The following is a 10,946-nucleotide window of genomic DNA, read 5'->3' on the forward strand; positions in this document are numbered from 1 at the left end:
CGAGCGCTTACGAATCCCAATCAACGATTGCAATTACTCGAGTGAGAAAGATAAAAAGAGGCGTTTCCCTTTCGGAGAAGACGGTCCACACGGGCTTTTGGGGCTTATCCCCCCTTTGGACGTGATAGCTTAGCCATGATCGGCAGCAGGAACACGCTATTACTGCGGTTTTGTCGGATGAGGAAAATAAAGAGACAGACACAAAGGAGGAAGAGAACCAAAAGAAAGGGAAAAGTTCTAGATTGTTTGACAATAAGAAATGTCGCAATCGTCGTGACGTCAAAAGATGCCCAACGAGTTCGGCTCTTTTTTCTCTCTGTCTATCTCTCGTCTTTTTGCTGCTACCCTATTTGTTCGGTCGTTTCTCCAGCATGCAAGCGTTCATTTGTCAATTTCAATTTCACCGGTCTGATACAGAAATTTGGAAACGAATCCCTATTCCCTTGTTCAGCGAATCGAGAACTGAGCACATCTCCACATCCCGGCATCAAACACTGACGCTGCTGTCCTGTGGGGTGACGTGGTGGGCGGCGTTTTGGCGTCACCAGTGCAGCTGCTAGCACCGACCTACAACTACCACGGAGACTGTTCTTTCAGAACCGAAAAGTCCAGACAGCTCTTTTTTTCTCTCTTCCAATTTTAGCTGGCGTTTATCTGCCAAGAGACTAAGAAGCGAGCAAATGTTCGCCGTCCCAGCAGAGCGGAGCCCAAACCTATCTAGTATAGAGTAGTCCATCTGGGTATTTTGTGTTTTGAAAGTCTGTATAGTAATACTACTAGTACGTAGCTAACTGCTGTGGCGCAAATCAAGCTGCAACAGGTCTTAGGGGCTTGCATGGAGTTGTAAACAGCCCCCCGATCCTTATGGATCATTGCAGTCCATCCATGTCAGCGGGGAATTTGAGGAGACCGATGGCTTTTTTTATCAGGGGCATAGATGCGTATCGAAGAGGCAGTTCAAATGGGCATTTACCTACTGTACATACTTCATACTGTAGGTAGCAGATATGGCATGATGCAGAGGCTTGCTCACCGGCCATACGCAGACTTGGGCTAGTAAGAGAGGGAAAAGCCCCTCTGTACTCGCACTTTCGAGTCAGCGGACTTGTAATGGGTGTGCATCTGGTCTCAATTTGTCACACCACCCATGAGGAGAGACAATAACAATTAGGTCAGTAGTACGGGTACGTTTTCGTCTTGTGTAACGAGGAGCCGGCGTGTGTTGGGGACCTGTAGTTGAAGATGGCAAAAGATGAGCACAACCACCAACAAAGTCAGCTAGTAGCTAGCTAGCCATGCACAAGGAAATAGAAGAGGAAAAGAAGAAGAAAAAGATGTGAGTTTGAGACATGGAGCCGATCAGTAGTGCCCATCTTTGTGTTGTTGCGTGCGCCTCAGTGTCTCGCCCATCCCATCTTTGTGACTGCGGCCTGCCGAATCTCGTATGTGCATGCATACTGTGCATCTTAGGTACTTGAGTGTCTCATGGAAGTAAGGGAAAGAGATCCGCGGCTGATCCGTACTGTGAACCCCTCAATTGGATCCAAGCTAATGAAAAGACATCAAAGCATATCGTAAACATCTGAAAACGTGATAAGGGAAGCAAAGGACTAGGAAACTCTGCGTTGTCCTAGGCTTGGCAGCATCACGAGTCGCCGCCGAGTGGCTTGCGGCGACTGCACTGGGTACGGCCTGTATGCGTTGTACCACGCTGCACGCCCGAGATTCTTGCATCGAATACCAACTTTGGAAGCGACAACGGGTTATCAAGCCATGAAGCAATACTCGCCACCAATAACCGAGTCCACGAGATGGGGCCCCCGGTGTTGAAATTTTCCAATTCTTGACGTGCAAGGCGGTGGAGAGACGTATGGGAATCGGCCGGTTTCCGTGCGTCCAGATTCGAGGGAAACCCAATTACAAAGGGGATCAAGCACAAGAGTGGATGAAAACAGACGTGTTCAACGAGCTGAGGGCAAGAAAAGCGAGCCACTCGTTTGCTGTTATCATGTAATATGCTCTGTACGCAGTGGGGGGGAGAAGAGACGCAGTCATTCGCGGTGTAAGCATACGTGCAATTCAAGTACGAGCTTCGTACTCGTACTTGGCCGCCGGTGGGTTTGTACATCGTGATAATCAAACGAAAACAGCGTGCCGAGATGGCAGAGGCACAGGCGTCAAGGCAAGGTACGAGGCTGTACTCGGGAGAGAAATGGCCTCATCTGCGCCATCTTCTGTGCCATTCTCGCATCACAAAACTCCACCTCGGGATTCGAAGCCGGTGCTCCCTTCCTTGCCTTCCTTGCCCCATACAGAGCAGGTACGGCAGCAAAGCTTGCCATTTTTTAAAAATCTGCAGCCATTGTGTTGAATAAGTAGTAGTAATTTCGAGGTGTCGTTGGCCTTGAGTGCCATCGTCCTACTCCTGGTTGAAAGTAGCTTCCTGTGCATCATCATCAGCGTACGTGCGTCCCGGGCTTGTCTTGCGATAAGGCTGCGAGGACAGGCACCAGGATGGTACGAGGAGACACACAACCACGCATGTACCTGTACAGGGGCTGTCCCCGTTTGCATGAATTGAGCATCAAGGTATCTGCCGCTTGTCACTTTTTGAGTCCCATCTACAGGTACCGAAACTTTGCCATCGCTCAGGAGAAACAGACAGACAGGGCGCCTCGTCCATGACAGCTCGGCAGCCAGAGCCAGATTGACTTTTTTTTAAACTGGATCGCGCTCGGAAAGTCTTTTTGGCTTTGCCGACACAGGGGACCGCTTGCTCTGCTTTCCAGTCCACAGAGAGATGCAGTAGGCCGAGATGCTGGAGAATTAAGGGACCTCGATCCCTGGGCCATTGTCAGCTCGCTTAGCCCAAGGGTCCCGAATTCGTTCGTACCTGTACATAACCAACGCAGATGCCGCAGGATTGCCGATCAGCAGCCGCTCTGTCACTTTTTGTTGAGACCGGGCATCCTCTCGGTGAGGTGAGAAAACAAACGGCCGTAGAAAATAAAAATAAAATCAAAGTGCAGCCAATGGCTTTTCCCTTTTCCTCTTGTGTGTTTCGAAAAGAATCCTTTTACCGTGTCGACAGCGACCCCCTGGTCAGCCAATGACGAGGAGGCCATCCGCAGTGCCATCGGAGGCAGAGGCGGTGGACGAACGAGTGCTTGGCGGGATGTACCTACTGCTCTGTAGATACTGCTAACGGCACTAGAGGACGTCAATCGAAACACAAAACGAGAGCAGCAGCAGTGCTGTAGGAATGAACTACTAGACAAGCAGGGATGCAGATGAGACTGGACCCGGGAGGCCGGCTTGGCGATCCAACGCTGGCCGCCCGCAACTAGCAAATAACGGATTTGATGCATCAAAAAAATGATACCTTAACATTCTGTTTAGCCGTCTAGCGGTACATCTTTGGGGGGGGCTCGTCTGTACCTTGTGCCACCTTTTTCTAACTTTTGCCTTGGGGCCAAGAAATAAACGTACATGTAGTGTTAGCCACCTACACACTACACACTGCACTCGCAAGAAACAAACTCAGGCCCACGGGGCTTTTTGTTTTTTGTTTTGCGGTGGTTGTTTCTTCCTCTTAATCTGCTCACTTGGTATAGGAGGCGATCTCATGGTCAAAAGCACTCAAAAGGGACAAAAAAGAAACCCAATCCATCAGAGCCCAAACGCCAGATACCCTCTTTTCCATTCGGCCCCGGGTCCCGAACAGCAAAAACGAAGCTGCAAGTAGCCATGGCGAGAAGCTCCACCGCGCGCAACTCAACTGGCAAACATTTAGTGGTCCTTTTTTTCTGCTCACCTCCCAGCAAATGGCACCTTGAGGGGAGCCATTTTGTACGTTTCACAACAGCAAGGCCCCTCCCCCCCTGTTCGGCTTGTACTGTGTGCTGCTGAGAGTTTGAATTCGTGGACGGCCAGCAGTAAAAGAGGCGCGTGTGAGTGTGTCCGAGTACATGTACGGTGCGGTGGCTTGTCTCTAGCCGTACTGCTGGCTGTTCTCTCTCTCGCTCTCTCTCTTTTCTCTCTCATATGCCCTCCTCTCCCTCCCCCCTCTCTCGTCTCTCTTTATCGTAGTAGTACCTAGTAGTACGGAGTACAAGTGTGCTACTTTACTCCCCAAGGAGAGACGTCAGGTCAAATTGCCAGCATCACACCTTATTGCTCCTGTACTGTGCCCAGTGGGCTCATTTTTTTCTGGCTGAGCCCGTGTGTTTCTGATACTACCTACTTATTTACCGTGCCTTTTGTTTTGTTCTGGCCTTCTTTCCTATCGCTCTGGTCCAACCTATTTATCCCCTCCCCCCCAAGGGCCTCAGGATCTTTGCCGCGCTGGTGCAACCACAAGCTCGCCGCCCTTTTCTCAGCATTTCCCATCCCAGCATCCTTGCCTTGCCTAGGACTTTTCCCTCGTCTTTCAATTCAAAACAAACGACAAGACCGCCACATCCCGAAATCTCGAGTCTCTTCTTCTTTGCTCTCTCTCTCTTACTTTTTCGCTGTCGCTTGCTCATCATTACCTTTGCCACTCATCACCTGGCATCCGGCATTCGGCAGTCTATATCCTCATCTTACTGAAGCTGCTTCTTACCGTCATTTAAATCCGCAGCCACAGCCAACAACCAGTCTCTTGGCTGCCTGTCCTGTGTGACTCCTGACATCTTCTACCGAGTCAATTGCTCATCCGTCCTCTCATCTATTACTTCGTTTCTTCCGACGGCTCTATTTCTTCAATCGCATTTCCTACAATTGCCGGGTCTAGCCCCGCAAAGAGTGTATAGCTAGCAAAGTGCTGCCCTTCCCTAGCGACGAGACAAAGCGTCGCAAGCTTACGGGGCTGGATCCGTATCTTGCCCTCTCTGGCGACAAGAGACGAAACCTGCGCAAACTGATTTGGGGGCTTCCATCCTCTCCAAGCCATCCGCCGTCTGAATGGGAAGCTTGGACAATTGGAGCTCCGACGAGGGCGACGGCCCCAGAGACAAAACTCCCCGGTCCCACAGGCACAGCTACCAGACGCCGCGGCGTAGCATGAACCGCTCAAAGTCCATATTATCCAATCTCTCCGAGATGTCTGCGTCGGTCGCCTTTGGTGCTCCATGGTACCCAAACGCAAACGACTCGGACAGGTACGGCCACCGGTCATCTGACCGCCGAGCGCCGAGGACGAGGACTTCCTCTCGCGAGATTGACGACGACTGGTCCGACGAGCCTTATGGGGACCGCTCTGAGGAGGCCTCGGGCTCCGACAATGACGAGAGCAAGCAAAAGTTCAAGCGGCGACAGCCCACGAGTAAGTGAGAAAACTTGACGATTGTTTTGCCCCATCTCTTTTTCTTCTAGTCGTTCTCTCTATTCCTGAACATCCACTCCCCTCGAAGCCTTTCGTCATTCATCGATACACTCTTCTTTTGGTCACGCTTTTTTGTTTTCGTCCAATTGTTGTCGTGATCTACTCCCGATCCTTTTTTTCACTGTGCTGCCGTACCACGGACTATTCGGAGATTTTTGTTCTCCCCTTCTTCTAGTCATGTCTCGGCTGGCTATACCCGGAACCAACCCAGCACTGGGAGAAAGAAATGACGCCAGCTCAGTCCACAAAAATCTATACCATAGTCGGCGCTTAGACCCGTCTGTCAAAATCCCCACAGGAACCACAGAAGAACCATCGCGGGGTACTCGGAGCGAGTCCATCATCATCTTGCATAAAGCGGCTCCAGCTAGGCGGTTTCCACCAGCATGCGACCATCCCAGCCCGGCTTTATGTGGACTTTTTCAGTTGCCACTATTCCCGTTGTCATATCAGATCTTCTTATAAATTCATGTGAATAGCTTCTTGGGGGGCTCTACAAGTGTCGATCTCCCTTTTTCTTTTCTCCTATTACAATCAATAATTACCCCTCTCCGCTTTTACCAAGCCCTACCGCTATTTATACCGTCCTCTTTCTATTCTTCTTCTTTTTTTCTTTCTAACAGCTCCTTCGATAGACGTTGATGTAGATACTGGTGCTGGATCCAGCTCTTCCGCATCGACTAGGAGCCGCCCTATTGCCATTCCTCGGTCGAGACAAAACAGCGTTGCCTCTACCGTCACGATACCTGAAGCCCTCTCTGCTCGGGGCGAAAGGCAAGGGTGCGTATGACAGGATGATTGTTGTAGTTCTTGTCTTCTAGATCCTAACGTCTTCTTCCATTGCAGTGGCTATTTTCCCTTTCACGAAGATCCCAAAACTCGTGTGCGACACACTCATCCTTTCTACTACGAAATGAAGAATCAGGATATTGCCGCTCCTACGCTAGAGGATGTGGACACGGGCGCGGACGCAGATGTGGATATGCCCAAGCCCAAGTCTCGATATGAGCTGTCCAGCTCTACGCAGGACGATTCATACGGGTTCCTAAGCGACGATGAAGACAGCGAACCCTTCATACCAGCGTCCATGGGCAAATACTACCCTCAAGTCTACGAAAGACGACAGGCCCTGAAGAAGGGAATTACCCTGCCGGCTCTTCCCACGTCGAGCAGCAGCAAGCCGCCTGGAAGCAAATCGACAGCTTCCAAGCCTCACAAGCGGCGACCAAGGCCTCGGACGCCCGTCATTGTGCCTCGACCTATAGCCACCACCGAATTCATTCCACCTTTTCAGCTGGAGTCGGCAGAGTAGCGACATTCAAAAAGCATTTTTGAGGTTGGCTGGAATGACTTAGGAATTCAAATTCGTTGAACCCGCCTGCTCCAGGACAGAGCATGGCAATTACAGACATAGACTTTTGTGACTTTTTTTTTTCTTTCTGTGGAATTTTACTTTCTTTTTTCTGGATATTTTTTTGGATAGAGCCTTTAGCATTGCAGGGAGTGTTTATATTGGAACATCGAGGATTTGGGCAACGACATGACTACATACCTACTTATACACCCAGCTGACTCGGGATTGAACCCGTTGACGAAGTAGCTGACTGATGAATAAATACTTTTAAACAATATTCCCTTTTCACTTTCCATCAAGGCTTGCTCGGTTAGGGTAGTCAAGTTCTTTTATTCCCATATATCCAGCGCCCTGTTGCACAGGAAGCTCGGAAGGGGAAGAGACAATGCAATTTCGCGGCCTAAAAGAAGCTTCGGACAGGTGCTCTTTTATTGTCGTTCATTGACATGTTAATTTCAATAAAGTTTTCTTTTCACGTCAATATACTGATACTTTGCTCTTTCAAACCCATGCGAATCTATGCAAACAGGGCATACAGCAATTCAAATCATTAACTGTCCGCCAAACTCCTTATATCAATACCTAAAATATGCTGATTTTGGCCCTATGGCGCGGCATTGATTAACGGTGGCTGCACAATACAATACAAGTCAATTAAAATTTTACAAACTCATATTGAAAACATGCATGCGTTTGGCTATTGAAGTAAATTAAATATTCTAATTCTTGATATGCGACAGCTTGTGACTGCCGAACCCATAAGAGACTTTTTCCACGACATAGCGCTGCAAGATGCGCTATAATTCAGAGAGCAATCCACTGTGATTTAATGCGATACCTTCCATCTTTTCAGCGTTACAACAGCCCGCTAACCCAAGCTCGCCTACTGTTACAAAAAAAAAAAAGTGCTCTTTCCTAACAACGAAAATCAATCAAGAAGGATCACATGATCACGCGTCGCGCCTTCTTAGCAGCTATCTCTACCTCTCTAAATATCTCGGTCTACGCGTCTATCTCCAGCTTCATGCTTTAACAATCTTTTCTCTCTCTCACACACAATGTATCGCCCGAGAAGAGACGCTGGCCGGGCTGGTCGCTTGGAGATATCTCCGTCTCCAGAACCTCAGCAACCCACCGCAGCCGCTGAATGTCGTGACCTGGAGCTTCCTACGGCTCGCCCACTTAGACGCAATACACGGCCTGGCTTGATTTCTGTATCAGGTCCCCAAGCTGCTCAACCCACCAGTCGTCCACCCAGACCCTTTGTACTACCTGGTATCACTCGCATAACGCCTGATATGCCCCCTGCGAGGCTATCTGATATGCCGCCCACTCGAACTCGAGCTCCCCGAGCTCAGCCTGCAAATCGCACAATTTGGAGCGGTATGCGAAGCGGGGGGCCACCTTCATTATCAAGTTTAAATGCACCAGCCGCTCAGTCTGCTCAGCAACCTCACTCTATACCACGCGAGAGACCTCCTTCGTTAACATCATTGTCATTTACACCAACCGCTCAGCCTGCTCAGCCTGCTCAGCCTGCTCAGCATCCTGTGCCTCACTCATACAGAAGCGTTGGAGTGCAAGTTAACTTGGCCCCTCCTCCAGCCCCTCCGCCGGCCCCTCCGTCAGCGACGAGAGGAAGAAGAGAAAGCAGACCGGACGTCACAACAACGACTAAGCGTGCTCCATGGCATCCTCCAAGAGCAAGTACTCCATTTCGTCATGTGAGAAAAAGTATTCCATCAGGTCATGCCTCTGATACGGCGATAAACAAACCTGAAGCAACAATAACTTCACCTGCTACAGCGACGAATGCGCCTACAACTTCCTCTATCCATGAGTTCATATGCCTTTACAGCCATGATCTCCGCCGCAAGCACAAGAGATGGCAAGATGGCATGCTGAGATTTTATACATTCAATCAGAAATATGTGGTTTATGACCCAAGCTGGATCTATGTCGGGGACGGACACTGGCAGGGAGACGTAGATGACTTCCAAGAGGGCCTCGAGATCGAACTAGATCGACCAAGGGCATGTGTTCAAGTCATAGAGCGCACAATGACAAAGGAGCAAGACCTCTCTCAGGTCTTGGGCAAGCGTGCAAGGGAGGTCGAGGAGAGACGAGCTTCTAGGAAGATACGAAGTGCCCCTGCGGCTCCAATTCAATTGATGCCCCCCAAGATTACGGGAGCATGGAGCAAACACGCGGAGGATTTGTTGGGGAGAGGCCGGCCGATCCGTGGATAATTCTATATAATCATGTATTTGTATATATAACTAATTACATTTGCTCACTCTTGGTTCCGACCCTCTTCTCTCGACTCCTCTCTCGTCACCTCTCGTCTTCTCTCTCGTATTCTCTCTCGTCTTCTCTCTCGTCTTCCCTCTCGACTCCTCTCTCGAATCCTCTCTTTCCGCGGCCCGCGGTGCCTGGTACCATGATTGGTGAATATTCTCTGCGCTCTTGATGAACATTGCCAAGGTATGCGAAGAAAAAGATGATTTTCTCAAAACAAAAATCAGCACACAATTCTTAAGTTCACACACCACAGTGACGCAAGAGTTATCCAGCACTCCAGTTATAGCATAGGCTACTGCTACTATTGCTGTTTTTATATAGTAGCATATCTATATTAATGGAAGATTGCTTAATTTTGTAACTAAGAGCCTTATTAAGCTTCAGCTGGGATACTGGATAATAGAACCAGGGAGCTGGATAACATTTTCTCTATAAAAAAAAATGCTTATTCAACTTACGTGTGTGTTTTTATTTTGCGGTCTCTGTTTTTCTTCGCGGACTTTGCTTGCAAGGGCGCCGCCCAGGATGAATAGAGAGATTACATCGGAAGAGGTAGTACGTACTACATGTATGACTCCTCCGATGCCTCCTACAAATATAGGAGGAGCATGGATTATACGTGTGGAGGGCTTGTTGGGAAGAGGCCGGCCGATTGTAGATAATTTTTTACACTGAATATATGATATCTATGTATAACTTTATGTTCTTATATTTGCTGACTCTCAGTTCGAGTTCTGCTGCTACTGCTGCTACTGCTGCTCTTGAATAGCAATATAGGTATGTTAATTAAAGAATGGTTAGGATTTTTACTAACAGTCTTATTAAGCTATAGCTAGGATGCTGGATAATACCTAGAACAAGGAGCTGGATTGGTGTTTGTATTTTCAACTCGCGCGTTTTTCCATTTTGCGTTCCCTATTTTTTTTTTTTTCGCGGACCTTGGTTGCATATTCGTAATACGCCAGTTGCTAGCGCATGTCGGTCTTTGGTGGGCCAGTCTAAACCATCTCGAGCTCGCCGAAAGAAAAAAACGGACCCTCAGGCCATCTTTGATTATTAACCTCAGCCGCGTGCCGGGATGATTTGATGGGTCTCAATGAATTGGATATGGTTTCTTTCTACTCCAGATGTCTGAATGGTGTCTGATGTGAGATTTGCCTCCTTTGATTCTCTCTGTAAGCACTGATGGCGATAACAGAGCAAATGGGATTCATTGATACTCATGCAAGAGGGTATGATGAGCTAATCTCACTTTAATAATCTGCTGTCAAAGCGGGGTTCCACGAATGAAGTTCATCGTAAGCTGTGCAGTTTATGAAGCAACACTACACGACTTTGACTTACAAAACTTACATTCAGTCAATTGAATTGCTAAAATCCAATGAAAACATCAAAAATCATCAATTGATATTTGACATTTCGCCTCAATCAGGATGCACTTTGAAGCTAGAGCGGCGAGACCCGCTGAATCTCAAAGACCTCAATCTGTTGCAGGGTAACACATATGGCATCTCACCAACCACCAACCAATGCTCTGCCATATGGAACAGGATTCTGCAGTGCATCCTTGCCGCTGTCACGAGGGACATGTAGTAGTGGTACCGCCGAGTCCAAGACAAAAGAGGACTGTACATCCAATCTAAATATTACGAGTGTGTGTGTGGGCGTATCTCAAGATGTATTGCCCTGCAATCCGACAGCCAGAAGCTGCGAAGAAAGGTGACAAAACATACCCGAAAAGACGAGCAAACCAAGCAAACACAATCCCAGAGGAGCGGGAGCCAAGTCAACTTTATCTGCTCGCCGACCAGATCTCGAAAGCCACTTCGCTTCCAGCAATTGGTTGGGTCTGCACCTGGAGGCTGGAGCTGTGCCCTTGTCTGGCTGCATGAGCGTCGCGAATCTCGATAGCAGTTACGGAGTATT

The 10,946-nt window shown here is 48.7% G+C and overlaps 3 protein-coding genes across 3 annotated transcripts; all 3 read left to right on the forward strand.

The window, feature by feature from the left end:
- Positions 1-5,043: 5,043 nt before the first annotated feature.
- On the forward strand, positions 5,044-6,677 carry TGAM01_v202295 (hypothetical protein; the record flags this gene model as incomplete). Its single annotated transcript, XM_024548968.1, has 3 exons — positions 5,044-5,305; positions 5,989-6,145; positions 6,212-6,677. The coding sequence occupies 3 exons, from the start codon at positions 5,044-5,046 to the stop codon at positions 6,675-6,677; spliced, it is 885 nt and encodes a 294-aa protein (XP_024406371.1).
- A 1,100-nt stretch (positions 6,678-7,777) lies between these two features.
- TGAM01_v202296 (hypothetical protein) lies at positions 7,778-8,968 on the forward strand (the record flags this gene model as incomplete). The annotated part of the gene is made up of 1 exon (XM_018807117.1): positions 7,778-8,968. The coding sequence occupies one exon, from the start codon at positions 7,778-7,780 to the stop codon at positions 8,966-8,968; it is 1,191 nt and encodes a 396-aa protein (XP_018659625.1).
- Positions 8,969-10,306: 1,338 nt separating this feature from the next.
- TGAM01_v202297 (hypothetical protein) lies at positions 10,307-10,613 on the forward strand (the record flags this gene model as incomplete). The annotated part of the gene is made up of 2 exons (XM_024548969.1): positions 10,307-10,318; positions 10,380-10,613. 2 exons carry the CDS (start codon positions 10,307-10,309, stop codon positions 10,611-10,613), a joined length of 246 nt encoding a protein of 81 aa, XP_024406372.1.
- Positions 10,614-10,946: the final 333 nt, after the last annotated feature.

This window comes from Trichoderma gamsii, assembly GCF_001481775.2.
Source record: "Trichoderma gamsii strain T6085 chromosome Unknown Scaffold_5.2, whole genome shotgun sequence".
Lineage (NCBI taxonomy): Eukaryota > Fungi > Ascomycota > Sordariomycetes > Hypocreales > Hypocreaceae > Trichoderma > Trichoderma gamsii.